The 15980-nt window shown below is 33.7% G+C and overlaps 1 protein-coding gene across 1 annotated transcript; it reads right to left on the reverse strand.

Moving 5' to 3' along the window:
• Window positions 1-3541: 3541 nt before the first annotated feature.
• LOC143545260 (NAD-dependent malic enzyme 59 kDa isoform, mitochondrial-like) lies at window positions 3542-8806 on the reverse strand. Its single transcript, XM_077037180.1, has 19 exons — window positions 8620-8806; window positions 7052-7148; window positions 6847-6965; window positions 6596-6763; window positions 6371-6499; window positions 6197-6257; window positions 5994-6097; window positions 5832-5915; window positions 5651-5757; window positions 5452-5548; window positions 5268-5381; window positions 5122-5187; window positions 4945-5017; window positions 4763-4849; window positions 4581-4635; window positions 4422-4493; window positions 4234-4296; window positions 4020-4134; window positions 3542-3942 (listed from the first exon to the last, which is right to left on the reverse strand). Exons 1-19 carry the CDS (start codon window positions 8773-8775, stop codon window positions 3871-3873), a joined length of 1839 nt encoding a protein of 612 aa, XP_076893295.1. The 5' UTR covers window positions 8776-8806; the 3' UTR covers window positions 3542-3870.
• Between the last annotated feature and the right edge of the window lie 7174 nt (window positions 8807-15980).

The raw sequence follows: 15980 nt of genomic DNA on the forward strand, positions 1-15980 counted from the left end.
TTTTTTCAGCCCAACCACCATTTTTAGACAAAAGTTGTTTAGCTGGTTCGACCGTTCCAACCGGTTGAACCGGTGAACCGGTTGTGTAACCCGTTCGCCGTCCGATCCGGTTACGAAACATTGACTATGCCATAAGTGATGGTTTAAAACAATAAAATATTTGATGTGACATTATCATTATCATATATTATTTAGATTTTTTCATATTATATATATATATTGTTCCCGAAAGAATTAACTGCTGGATGGATTAATCTGAACCGTTAAAAGTAGATGAGATTAAATCCTGGCCATTTAAAGTCTTAAAAATCCTTGTAGAAGGGGAGAGTTACCAGCATATTCCCACCCTCCGTTACATCTCCCCACGTCGCCCCGATGACGTTAACATCAGCGAAGATTTATATCTATATCTATATCTATTGTACACGTCTCCCATCTGATTCATATCTATCTGCAAATAAAACCATAGTATGAGAAGGATGGTGACTGGTGAGGGATGATATCATATGGTGGGTCGTGATAAAGTTACCAATTAGACAATTGCTTTGAAGTAAAGTTTCTTCTGTAGCAAGAACTCAAGAAGACGTGCAGTGCACATCTATTAATCACTGTTGAATCAAATGCAACTTGGAAACATTGTAAGGTATGTCTAGAACCATATATACAGAATGATTTCATATGTATGATTTTTAGTTTAGTATTATTGATCTGTGAATATTTTATTATCTTACAGCATATATATCTCATTTTAATGTACTACAACTTGAGAAATGACCGATTAAAAGTTATAGAGGAATGTGATATCGGTACATTTCAACTTAAGGTAACCAAAACATTCCTTCCAACTACCAACCACCAATCATATTCAGATGTTATGATTTTTGCTTTACTTAAATATGATGTTTTTTTTTTCATTATTCTACGTTTGGTGGTTCTAATGATGATTTAGCCTATGTTTGGCAGGTTTATAAACCTCAAGCAGATTCTACTAAGCTTTTAAGGCCATTAAGGCATGAAGGAGAAGTGACTACTGTAGGTTGGTATGCATTATTTTATTAGATTTTTATTTTATACATTAACCTTTTGATGTTGCATTCCACACATTTTGGCTTTTTTTAATACTGTTTTGTTTCAAATGGAAAGAAAAATTTACATATCTGGTGCCTATATATGATTATATGCTAGATATGGAACTGATAGAACACTGTCTTCAAGAGTATTTGGATTAATTTCTTATTTTGTCATCATTTGCAGGTTTCTTTCCTACAGTTTACTTAACTACATGTTTTTTTCCTAACTCTAATGATATTCTTCAAAAGAAAATGGCTTTAAAGGTATTGTGACACTTAAATTAGCTAATGATGCCATTAATTAATAACCTGTCTAAATCCTCTTTTCTTGAGCTTAACAATTGACAAATTTTGCAGGGGGGTTATGAGATTGTCTTCTCTTGCTGGTTATTTATAGTTTTTGCTCTTACTGTTGTTGGAGTTTACTGGTTGTACCAAAATGATGATCTTTGATATCCATTGGACATGAAAGCGTTAAGATGGTTTGTTGTTAGCCTAACCAATTTGTAAATAAATGATGCATGTATGTACAAGTCTTAATTTGATCACCTACATCCTACTTCATTGTGCATTAAATCTGATTGTCAAAAACATTACGTGACAGCTCCCTTGTAAAATGTTGTGTATATACAAATATGTGCTTTGAATAATTTTGGTATAACTAATATTGGCTCCTTTTGGTTCAATGAATATGGTACAACTGTGTCTTTAGAGGTTAGAACTTGGAAGTGGCAAGATCTACTCATTGACTTATGTTTATTCTTAAACTCAAGTGTATGTCAAATTGTTATCGTATCTTCATTTCAATGTTAATGTGTGGTGGTTAGAATTATAAAAAAAAGTTATATATTTTATTGTCAATGTCAATACGCCTCCCATCCACCCACCGGACATGTATAAAACTATTTTATTGCCAATAAGTCTCCCGTTCACCGGATGGGTATAAAACTAGTTCAATTATGTTACTCTTATTCTAAAACCAATAGTTGGGATGTAAAACTTAGAAATATTCATAACCTGATTGGTTGTCTGATATGTTAAGCTATCAGGGACACAGTATACACCATTAATGCCATTAGTAGTCCTAACATGACAGGAATAGTCTCATCGTGCTTCACTTCCAATGATCTATAGTGGTGAGGTGTCTCTGGGCTAGCACACTAAGACTACACCATATTAAAGATTTTTCCTTCTTTTGCACATTAATTTTTGTATATAAATAATATAAATAAATGGAATGATAGCATATGATGGATAATTTGGTGTGGATGAAGATTGGAAGAAAAGCTGATGTGACATTGATCTAACGAATGATTTAAAGTTGTATGGAGTGAAAGTATTAGCGCATATCCTTAGCAACTCCTAGCTGAGGTGAGTTAATGTTCTCTATTACATGGGCCAAAAGCATTGCGGACATATGCATAGCTTCTCAAAAGTTAAGAAAATGTGAAATTTTTGACTTATCACATGAACCATCTGTGTAATTTACTATGTTAAATATTTAACCATTTAAAACTAATTAAAATTTTAAGCAAAATTGATTTTCATGATTTACCATCAATTGGTTAATCATTGATCCAAATTGGCCCACTGGACGAAGGTGCAAAAGTGGGTTAGATATAGGAAGTTGGATTACAACTTATTTCATCATCATCATCATCGTACTCAGTATATCCCACCAATAGCAAAGCTATGGTAGGGTCTGAGGAGGGTAAGATGTAGGCAGCCTTACCTCTACCCCATAGGGATAGAGAGGCTGCTTCCGGTGAGGCCCCCGGCTCGATAGTAGTTTTGCATCAAGCCTTGGACATAAGGCACATAGCACTCAATCATCGGGACACCAGCTGATCGGTGCATGTACCCTTATCTTTCAGCTATCAACGCCACTACATGATGCCTGATTAACCGTCCGTCACTTTTAACGTTATTTTCACGAGATTAGTAAAATAACGTCAAAATTAGTGCAATTTCACTTTTGCCCACCCGAGGGTTCGCACATATATACATCATATGTGCGCACCGCAAGCAAGGCTATGGATTACAACTTATTTGTTTGGTACAATTCCTAAAGCTCGGATATTATATGCCAAAACCAAAAGAACCAATCTTTATGCAAATATGAAGCAAACAAATTGCATTGAGTCTGGTACTGAGGACCATAGTACACTGATCAGTAGTGTTACTCAACTTAAAATGGCTCGAGAGTCAAGTCGAAAAGAATAGCTAAAGGGGTAATGGGTGAAAGAGGTTGAAAGTCATCTCATGCCTATTTCCGATGCATGCAACCTCCTAAATCATGCTATACATAGATGAGATAACTATTCGAATAGTAATATAAATATAGCTAATATTTATATACAAAAAATGTGAGAGTGATCAACCCACCCGTTTAAACCCGATCTTGTTTGACCCGCCTGTAACCATGACAAAGGAAATCTTATTGAACTTTATCCTTATTGGCTCTTTGTAACAATGACAATAAGTCAACAAGCAACTATATCAAAAATTCTTCAGTAATGTATTTTTCTAGTGATAGATAAAAAGAGTTTTACATAAATATAGTTCTCATATTGGACACCTAGAGAAAAACCAAAACCCAATTTATAATTTATAATGAATATATAAGGTGATGACGACCACGAATGATGGTCAATAATGATCAAAATTGTTTTCGGTTAATCGACCTACAGAACCTCAACAACAAACAAGTTGAGTTCTCCCTAGCCACATAATTAAGCTGCTAACGGGACCCTCTTATCTTATAACGCATAACTATCTGCACAACCGCATTCTGGCCGCTTTATTTCTCATGAACTAGGGGACTGTAAACGGGATACCACATGTGGCGCGTTACATATTCCACAGTTTCTTCCTGCATTCGAAATTATAATTAATTATATTCAAAGAAAAATAAAAAAAATGTTAAAGTTGTGGAGATTTTATATGTACTTTTGTCATGTGTGTGAGCTCTTTGGGTCCCACGTCACCACATCCGTCTGCTATTTCTTCAATGACTGCAGCCCGAAGCACAGCAGCTCCTACTTCAGCAGTAATACTTCGAATACTGCAATAATATTGGTAGCAGTTATGGCCCGTTAACTAATGAATGGGTCAGTTTCCCGTTTAAAAAATTAACCAAAAAGTGAAACTATGAGTACAGTACCTGTCAATGGATGGGAAGAATTTACCCTTTTGGATCTCTTCTTCAGTCATATATGAAGCAAGACTGAATACACAAAAACTAATAATTAGAATACACCCTTGTTGTCATTTTATATTTTAAAAATATATATTATATATAAAGTAATTAGCATTTTAGTTTAATTCAAGATAATTTTGTTTAGTTCATACCATTCAGATGCTGCTTGCAACATTCCATCTGATACAATACGAGCGCCAGAAAGTAGAGCTCCCAAACCAATCCTAGATAAGCAAAAGATATCGGACATATTATGACAAACTAATAATAAAAAACAGCATATGTGAGTTTATACAAATATAAGCACGTACCCGGGAAACAAATACATATTATTTGCTTGATTTACATGACCAATCTTCCCATTTTCTGCCCATGGGACAATAACATCAATATATATAAACCAAATCACTCACAAGTAATTGAGTCAAAACTGCCACTAGTCAACTATAGCAAAACTATGTACATCTAATAGGAATTAACGGAAAAAACATACCAAGATTAACATTCTCGAAAGGGCTTCCACTTCCAAAAACTATGTTTTCGCCAGCGTGTTTAAAAGCATCCGCAGCAGTGCATTCAGCTGTTTCATAATACAATAAAACTTATAAAAACTTTCAAAAAGTATATTAACGGATTCCATAAAAGAAGATATGCGTGGATTTATAAAAGACAAACCGTTGGCTGTGGGATTTGACATGGCAAAAATAGCAGGTTTAGGGGAGTCAGAGTCTCGCATGGCGTTAAGCACCTGAATACATATACACATATATTTAAAAGATATTTATAATAAAACGGAAACTTTCTAAAAAACGCTATAAATTTAGGGCAAACTGCAGTAAAAATACTGCACACCTGCTCATTGAAAATACCTCCAACTCCTGATAAACCTAGAAGCACATGAGGCTTGACCTTTTTTACCTGCAAAACATCATAACATTCTTTTTTATAAATTAACGGGATTCATAAATATGTTTTTTATATAAATATAAAATACGTACCACTTCAAGAAGATCAGATCCTTCACGAAGTCCTATACTTTCAACCTCACCAACGGCTTTTGCAAACGGTGCAGCTGACGGGTCAACACCGCTTCTTTCTGTTGTGATCAAACCCTGCAACCAAAATTTATAACTTAAAAGAGGTGAAAGAAATGGAAATAATGACAAATATGTAAAACCATACATTTTTATCAATTAAATAAAACTGAGGATTTGCTGGTTCTCCTCCTGTCATTCTTGAAACAACCTGATAGGCCATTTTAAGAACACCAAGCCCTGCACTGAATACAATATAAAAAAATTAGATGTTCTATGTATCACAAATACTCTAAACTGGTATTGATAGTATAATAATATTATTTATAGTATATTCTGTTTACTACCTTCCAGCTCCAACAACTACAATCTTTTGATCTACAAAATCTAATAACGGACGACCTTGTGCTCTAACAACTCCAAGCAATCCAGCTAATGCAACACCAGCAGTTCCCTAAAAACCATAATATCAGCATAAATTTAAATCTTCAAATATTATTTCAGGAATTAATGTAAATAGATTCTAACCTGTATGTCATCATTGAACATGCAGAACTTCTTTCTGTATCTTTGAAGGGTTTCAAAAGCCCATTTGAATTGAAAATCTTCAAACTGATTCAACATAATTATTTTTAAAAACTGTTTGTATAAAACAAATATATAAAAATAAAACTCGGAAAAGACACGAACCTGGATAACGGCTTTAGGCCAACGTGTATGAAGAGCTTCCATCAATTCATCCACTATTGATATATACTCATCTCCTTCCAACCTTCGTTCTCTTAGTCCTAAATCTGTTAAAAGTAAAAAAGTTATGTGGTTCGGTTAGTTACTCATAAATTAGCATGTCGAATCTTTATAAAAGTAAAAAAGTTATATATGTGACCACTTACAAAGAGGATCTTCTAGAAGCTTTTCATTGTTGGTTCCAACATCAAGCATAATAGGAAGGACCTGAGATAGCAACATTCACAAAATTACATGCTAAGTGTGATTATTTAAAATAAGATGTAAGTAGTATAACACTATATCAAATAAAATTAAAATTTTCTATACAAAAAACATACCCTTTGTGGATTAATACCAGCAGCGGCAACATACATATCAAGTTTCCCAATAGGAATGCCAATTCCTTGAACTCCAAGATCACCTAAGCCCAGTATACGACTACCATCCGTAAGCACCGCCATATCTACCTGAATAATTTGTTCACACAAAAAAAAAGACATTCATATATTAAAACAAAAGGGATCACATAATATATATAAACACTTTCGGAATCCATTATATACCTCATTTGCAGGCCAGTTATAGATTATTGACATCATCTCTCCTTTATCTTTTGCACTAAAGTACATTCCACGTGGGCGTCTAAACAATCCTGAATAGTTTTGGCATACTAAACCTACTGTAGGAGTGTAAATTATTGGAGCAAAATCATGAATGTTATCAATCAGTACCTGAAAATGAATTTCACAACATTATACATTGATACATTATCTTCAATCATTCAATATAGTATAATGTTTGTCAGTAAACATACTTTGTAGTATAATGTCTCATTCCTATCATGTAGTCTATTCAAGATTCTCCATTTTGCCAAGGCGACGATATTCTCCGGTTGACCAGTTGTATTCTTTTCCAACGACCGATACGAATCCACTAATAATAGACAGATATTAAGATATTAGTGTTGCAACTTTAATGATATCCTTAAAAGTAAACAAAAAATGAAGTATAAAACTCACTAAAACGCTCATATTGTTGTTCAAATGATATGACACGTGGTGGAAGGAGACCACGAAGCCCAAGTCGGTCTCTTTCAGTCAAAGGAAACCCTGTATCCTGCTCTTGAAAATATCACAATCACTGATTAGTATAAAGCTAGTTATATTTGTTGCATATGATAAGAAGTAGCATATACTTGGTCTATATAAAGATCTGTCCTTTTGTTTACAGGAATTAAACTTAAATTATGGAATGTAAGCATTATGTAATTAATAAGTTCTGATCCAGACTCTATGAAGTTATATAGCATTTATCAATAAAACATGAAAATTTCATACCAGATAGAAAGCCATACTAAATGGCCCAAATAACCTCCAGACTAAACCCATAGTGAAAAGTTATAACAATAAAAATGTGAAAAAAAATCACATCTTTATTTAATCACAACAATTAAAAATGCAACCTAGGAATTATTATAAAAATTAATTTCATTTAATCAACCCTCCAATCTTCTTCTGAAAAGAATAGAATAAAAAAAGAACATTTTCATGTTAGTTTATATTATTCCAATCAATGAATACATGCATTCTCTTTTAGAAGTGAGAAAAAGAATGTGCTAATCTTTATTTTTCAGAACAGATGGTATTAGTATATATTCTGCATATAAACAAAGATGAACACAATTCAATATTCCAAAAGATTGTTTACCCTTTCATTGTTCCACACCATGTTGGTTGTTTATAAACAAAGTTCTAGTGCATAATACTATAACAAGAGTAATTTATGACCACCACCATAAATTAAAAAACTTTTTTTATATTTCACCTTATTCAACATGTGTATTTTCTTTTATTAAGGCAAATCACATTTTCTTTTCCTTGAAAAAAAAAAGAAAAAAGAAAGCTGTCCTGAAAAGTGAGAGCATGTGTCTTAACTCACATCTAAAATAAACAAACAAGACAATAATAAAAAAAAGTGACTAGTGAGTGTGATAGTCCAGTGGTTCCTTTGTGTGGTCATCATAAATTTGTCACATTCCATTGTTCACAAAATTTCAATACAAACTCTTCAATTAAATAATGTTTGACCCACCAAATTCCAAAAAGAGATAATTTTTTTTAAATAGTGACTTTTTACACATCCACACCCCCAAAATTTAAAAGATTCTATTGTCTCACTCTAGCCAGACTATACTGTCTTAACCTTTACAAAGCAAAACTCTATGACGTCGCACACGATCAGACGAAAACCAAAAAAAATCGGTAGGTTTTCAAGCTCCCTTCAGTAACACATTCTAATAATAATACTCTATTTAACCGCTCAAATAAACCGTGTCAAAATACCGTCCGCTTTACAGCTTTGTTCTCACTAAACGAATTGCTCGCACAGACAAAACGCAACGCACGTCTCCTTATAACATCAAAACAATTTTAAAAAATAAAAAACACTCTACTATTCAATTTTAGCTAATTAGGTCAAATTCAATTACACAATTACACACACTCTTATCATCAAACACCACAATATATACATATACATATATATATATATATATACACGTATTAATATTAACTCCAGATCTACGAACCTTATTAAACCACGGATCATGAAGAATATCAGCTCCACGCTTATGCACAATACACGGACTCGGTACCACCGTCGTCGTCGCCGCCACCGACATCCACCTCCGCTGCCGTACGTTTCCGACCACCGCCACCGTTCGCGCCACCGTTCTTCTCCACATATTATTTGTACGTAATTCGCAACTGTCTGTTTGTTTGTTAGAACTTAAAACAGAATACAATATAATATATGTATGTATATATATAGATACAAAAAACATGTAAATATGGATAGTATATATACACATTGGATTGGGTTAATATTTTATATAATTAGAAAATATTAATAGAATAATAATAATAATAGAATAGAATATTATCTAGTGTTGAGCATGAGAAGACTGACCGAGATGTACGGGCAGGGGGGATGTGAAGGAATAAAGTGCCGGGCAGGGGAGTGGATGGTGGATTTGGGGTGACCGGGTATTATAGGTTAGTCGAAGTCAGGGGTATTTTGGGGATTTTGGGAAACAAGAAATGGTCTTATTTGAAGGAGGTTCACACATTGGGGAACGAGAGTTTAGGGTTCGCCGCGTTTTCGACATAACTTCTTATTTTATCTGTTTTTTTTATTTTATCTGATTTGACCAATATTTAGTATCTATTATTAGATTGTTTTGATTTTGGTTTTTAACTTTTCAATAATAGGTATTTAGTATGTAATAAAAGTATATTTATATGATATTTGATATTTATTTGTAAATTCTTTTTTTTTTAATAATTTGATTTCAATAAACTCAAAACAATTACAAATTTACAAAAAAGTAACAAGTAAACGGGCAAAAAGTTGCGTCACAGCCCCCTTTTAAATAGTCGAGTCAATTCTACTGAAAACGAAGCTTTGGGACAAGAAAACTTTGTAATGATAAGATTTTTTTTACTTTATGAAACTTAACCCTGAAACATGTAGTCAAGAAGTTAAAACGTCCTTCCTTGTGAGTTGTGATGTAGTGATAGACAGGTAGGAGGTTTGGGTTTTCCAGTAGAGATTTAAGTTTGATCGTTATTTGTGTCACTTTTGGTGGGTCATGGAAATAAATGATTTGAGCTGGGCCTCCCGAGGTTGTCAGTTCGAATCCCGAGTTCACCCGGGTTTTTGTCCCGTTGTGTGTTACGCTAGAGAGTTATGCTCTAGTCGTGGCATAACAACTGTCAAATGGCAGCCAACGGTATAGTTTTCCAGGTAAATGACTAAGCTAAACTCTGAAAGTCGGTGTGGACCCGGTTAAGATAACATAATGTGGCCGTAGTTAGACAATTAGAGAGTGTGATGGCTTAACACACAAGAAAATCATCGTAAAAAAAGTTAAAATGTGGATTACTTTTAATCTTGAAACATGTTATTAAGAAAAGTTAAATGGGTTGTTTTGAAAGAAAATGGAAATCGAAGGGGTGCTTGGTAAAGGATTAAGAATTATTTTATAGGTTTATTTTATTTTATTTGTTTTGGTATGGTATTTTGAATGGTAGAAAATCGAGTCAGTAAGGAAACATGGTTTCTGGCCTAGAATAAGTTTTATAGCATCTTTATTTGATTTCACACATTTTTTCGTATCATATTTCATATATTATATGTAGAGACAATATTGATAGTGGCAAGAAAACAGCATGACCTTTTTCCAATTAAGTTAATACTTGACTTTTAAACTTATTTTCAAGGTGTGTTGAAAAATCATATTTTTTTTCACTAATGTACTAATTACTCTTCACTTTTATCTCACCCATCTCTCCACGTAATGTCATGGTGATATTCATATTTTTTTACTTTGTTGGTAGTCAAATTAAGTGCAATCAAAAGGATGACACAATGACAAATGTTCAGTTCTCAACATATAGCTTTTAAATTTGAATTAACTTTTTATTAGTTGTTGTCTTTAAACTTTTAAAGTCGACCATCTAGCACAAGATGTCTTTATCAAATCCCGTACTTGGATAATAATAACGTTATGAGTTGTTTATATGTAAGTTTTTATCTTTGAAGGAGTAGCATAACACCCATAAAGTTTTCTAACTCTTTTACTTTAAAGATATATTTTTAGCTGAGAAAACAATGTTTAAACAAACTCAAGTACAAACCCAAGCTTTATAATAGTATGGTGACTGATGTGTGTTCATTGTGCGATCTTAGTTACTATTTATTACTAGATGTTTAGATAGTTAAAATTGTATATCGCAAATAAGCACTGTAGTGGTAAGTGTACACATACAAGTTGACATTGGATTGCATGCTATCATATCCTAACTAATTGATTCAAAACATATAGGTTGGCTCGGGGTGAGTCATTAAGTGGTATGTATATGAGCGTCACGTATTTGCTGATAATACATGTGTGATGAATACCCGAATGTAAAACTTCAAGTGGTAAGCATTTAAACGTAAATTTTTATGTGGTAAATAACTGAACGCAAATATAAAATAGTTAATATTTGGATTTAAATCCACTTGTGGTTAACACCTAATGAAACTTGTTTTAAGTGGTGAAATATTCGATACAATCCTCTTGAGTGGTTGGTATTTGATGAAGAGCCTCAAGTGATAAATATATATATTGATAAAGAAACTTTAAGAATAAATTTGATAAATTCTTAAGTGGTGAAGAGGTAGGTCCCAGCAGAGCCCAGTTGGACCCGCAAGACTCACCTTGAAGAGGGACGTCTGCGCAAGGACCAACTGGTTCCGCATGACCCACCATGCTCAGAGATGAAGACCTTACGCGCAGTACGCCAGCTGTTCCCGCAGGGAAAGCCTCCCAATGGTGAAGTACCCCGCCTGTCCCCGCAGCTGCGGATACAAGCCATCAGGGAAGGCTACCCGCACTAATAGCAAGGCTACACGCACAAGGCACTAACTCTCAATAATTCAGTGTCACCTGAAGGAATGAGCAAGGCGGGAATACTCCCGCCCAAATGAGCCAGTCCGTATGCTTCTGGAAGATCTTTTGTACTATACCTGCCAAGGTATGGACAAAATAGACAAGATCTGACCAAAGCAGCCCATGAACCAATCACAGGGTGACAGCTCACCGACAAACAGTACGAGGAGCATGCTCTAGTACTGTTTGTCACTATTAGCCGCTGCCTACTCACCAACCCTTGTCGTGGCACGCACATAGCCTGCAGTTGGTGGAAAGGGAACAGTACACAGCCGGCCTTGTCACTATCAGCCGCTGCCTACCCACCAACCAGCATGGCACGTGCGTAGCCCATAGTTGGTAGAACAAGAATATTATACAGCTGGTTGTACCTGCTTGGAAACCTACCTTCGGCTATAAATACTCCAACACCTTGGAACGGTATCATCATCTTGTATCTTACCTTCACTAGCTATTTCTCTCAATATACACTTATATTCAGAGCAATCTAGTCTGATTCTCACGCCGGAGGGTGGTCACAAGGAGGAACCCCCCCTTCTCAGTGACGAGCTCACGGTGTCTGTTTTGCAGGTCATCTGAAGAACATTCTTCTTTGCCGGACCTAACCCTCGTGGGAAACATTACTTAACCCCCAGATTATCTATAATCTGCCCGGGGTCGCCTAGTGTTTCTTCAAGTGGCATTATCTAATTACCATCATGCCTCTCTCCGATGTTTCAAATGTCCCATACAAGTATGAAAAATGGACCTTATATACATATTCAATCAAGACTAGTGCCCTTCAGCGCCTTTGCCTCTTGAATTCCCGTTTACAATCATGGATGTTACAAATTACCGGGCTCAGGTCGTTTATTAGTTAACTATAACTATTAGGACTTAGGCTCAATTTATCACTTATTATAACATATAAGGGCCCAAACCCATTATTTTGTTTATATATGGATAATTTTTTAGGCCCTTTATGTATATAATTAAAATTTTCAGGCACCCATTGAAAACGGGTCCTAAATGACGGCCGAGACTTGTGTGATCCGAAATTGAAACAAAAGAATATAGCCTTTAAAGCACCGATTATGGTGCACCAAACCTTTCCTTTAGCTGCAATATGACGCAAGTTGTTGTGTTTCTAGACCATCACCTAAAGTTGGTAAAAAAATGTTGAAGAAAATTAGAATAATATTTAGGTCGAATAGATTGAACCATGCGTAAAGCAGTCACATGTGGGTAGAATTGCAAACTTTTTTTTTTGTTAGAATATAAAATGTACAACTTCTTTATGAAAATAATGAAAAATATGAGAGTTGGCGTTTATATTAGAATATGAGTTTTCACTCGCTTAAAACCTAAATAATAATTATTTATCAAATTATCATTTAATTTGTTTGTGATTTCTTTTTTTTTTTAATTTTCGCAACAAATAAATATGCGTCTTAAGTGAAGCTAAGATGGATGACATGAGAGTGTTCAAAATTGTGTGTTTTAAAGGTAAGGCCACGAGGAGGGTTGAAATTTAGCTGGTTAAGAATTTGTAAAATACGTCTTGGTAGATCAAATGTAAGAAAAAAATTGATATTTTTGGAATAATCATTTATATTGATTTTTTTTAAAATCCTCCCATACTTTTTTTATTAATAGTCGAAATATTTTTATATGATTTTTTTAAGTAATCATAGATTCAAACATTTTTATCTTTAATTCGAGTGTCATATTGCTATATTTAAACTAACAATTTAAAAAATATGTGTGTTGTATAGGATTTTTAGCTAAATTCTTTTGTGTTTTAACTGTTTGTCTATTTATTTTGAGAAAACAAAAAGGGTTAGAGTTTGGTTTTTAAGAGTAAAATGACCTTCAAGATGGAGTCTAATATGTCACATTTATGATCTTTCTTAATTATAAACACTTTTTATTTGATCCTTAGCGTATATAAGTGATAACAGTCCTAAGTCCTGATTTCCTTTTGTCATAAGTAATAAGTATAAGCCATAGAAAGCACCCCACCTGCAGCATAACAATGGCACATTTTGCATTTCACCGCAAGCCCTTTAAGAGCCCCCTCTATCTTATTAAGAGAGAATTGCATTTTGCGTTCTTGTGGTTTATGGGTAGGAGCAGGCTGCATCCCTCTCGAAACTAGTTGAGTCCATGTGATTTTCGTGAGGGGTCATATGCGTCCCTACGTCAAAATTCCGTTATTAACATCGTTGAGGAACAATCCCTAGAGATAAACGATTTCTCTTGGATGAGACTCACAGTTTCTTTTAACTGACACGTGTTGAATACGAATCCTTGATCACATTTCATTTTATTTCGGTCGTAAAGAAAGTAATATTTCCGTACTGTGTTTAATTTAATTCAACGTATTTTTTAATTAGTTTCCTTTAAAGTGTTTTATATCATTTTAAATTGTACCTAGGAAAGTTATTATTTACTTTATTCTAACATTTTATCATGTAAATCATATTCGATTTCATTTCATTACAAAAGAATAAGCCACTTTAAAGCATATACGCCATTCTTGATTATTGCTATATAAGAGTACAAGACACCATCAAGGTCCCAATGGGCCAAATTGTGTGTTGGTCACTTTCATGTCACGAATCTAATTCGATATGTAAGAAATAATCCTGGCCTAACATGGAAGTATTCTATTTTCCTCAAATCATACACGTACCATTAAATAGAAAAAGTTTTATTTCCTAGACAAAAAGTGACATGGATTGGATGGTCATAACTAATAAGTTGATATGAGCATCTTAACTAGAGTTTTTACGGTTCGGTTTTAACGATTCTTGCTTTTTTAGTTTAATCGTAAGTCAAATTGTTAGTGACAGTGTTTTGATCTTTATAAATCAAAATGAGCCATAATGATGCTTGGTTTCATGGTTTGGCCTTATCGAACCTCTAGAACTAGCAAATTTTGGTACTGGCATGTTCGACCCAAAAAATTTAACACTATGTAAGTATGTAGCATTGTAGCGTAATTGACACATTGATTTATACAACAAAGGAAAAACTGTAAATAATATAAGAATTAATTTTACACAAGTAGAAAGAGAAACTATAAAACTATATAGCAATGTAGCTTATTACTGGTTTTGATAGATTAAAATTAAGACAACGCCCGTTTTTTAAGACAAATTTCTTTATTTTCAGGGACTTAAACCTAAAACCTTTGGGCGTTTAAAAGACTTTTTATTTACAAAAAGTAAGGGGGTGTTTGGGATTTCTTATTTTGTCTCCTTATAACTTTTCATTAAGTTAATAAGTTACAACAATGTAATTTATTGATCTTTTCCTCTCACAATATAAGCAATCTCAAACACCTTATTACTTTTTAAAAAGTTTATAAGTTATAAGTTGGTGAAAATAAGCAATCCCAAACACCCCCTAAGTTGCGAAACCAATATGACAACCGGTTCAATCAATTTTGCATGTCTCAACCACACTGTGAGAACACAAAACCTCTTGTAGCATTTTACATTAAAAAAATCTCAGTTGTATTATCTTTTAATATTATTTAATGCATAATGTATTTACATAAATCAATAAATATATAAAAGAGAAGTGTTAAGGCGTTAAGCACATAAACCTAACGGATCTTACATATTTTGAGTATTAAAAACACCTATACTTATTTTTTGCATGAATATCACCTATAAACAGTGTTGGTTCTCAAGATACATTTTCTCGTGTTTGATCATTTTGCACGAAGCTGCATTTAACGTAGTCTGACACACGTCTTTATACCATTTGCATATGATACTTTTAGTTTCTTGATTTGTAATTGTGATTGTTGTTTTGTTCATCAAGTTATGAGAAATTTAACTGCAACAGAATGGACATTTTGTTTGTAGTTGTGAGTAATTAAGTCTCTGATGCTGAATAGTTAATTCTCAATTTGTTTGGTTGTAATTAATAGATTATTGTGTGTCGGTTTACATAATTATTGGTGAATTTGGAGAAAAGATGAACAATTCATTGGTCCGTGTTTCTGAATTGACCGTGACTGAAAACTTTTAAATCAACTTATGATCTCCGTTTTAGCTAGGGTTGTTCATGAGCCGAACCAAAGAGTTGATCGTGCTTGGCTCGTTTACAAACCCATTTGAGCCTATCGGCTCATTTACAAACCGGGCATAATTCCACTCGTTTACAAACCGAGCCAAAATCTAGTAGGTTTTAAATTTATCTAAAATACACGTTTTAAGTTGAATATAAATATATAATGTACCTAAAAATAAATTTATAGTAGTCTGGAAATTTGAAGCTAACAGATGGCACTAAGAAATTGAAAGCCATTGAAATTTTAGTTTTATATTTTTTATTTATATAATTACATTTATAAAAAAGAATATTAAACAAATAATTTGAGCCAACAAATTGACCCGAGCGTACTTTGGCTCGTTTACATGCTGAATCGAGCCAATTTCCTTGTCCACAAACTTCGCTGA

Source organism: Bidens hawaiensis, unplaced genomic scaffold (assembly GCF_021521415.1).
Source record: "Bidens hawaiensis isolate Kalapana, Puna unplaced genomic scaffold, B.hawaiensis_p1.1 tig00013876_1, whole genome shotgun sequence".
Taxonomy (NCBI): domain Eukaryota; kingdom Viridiplantae; phylum Streptophyta; class Magnoliopsida; order Asterales; family Asteraceae; genus Bidens; species Bidens hawaiensis.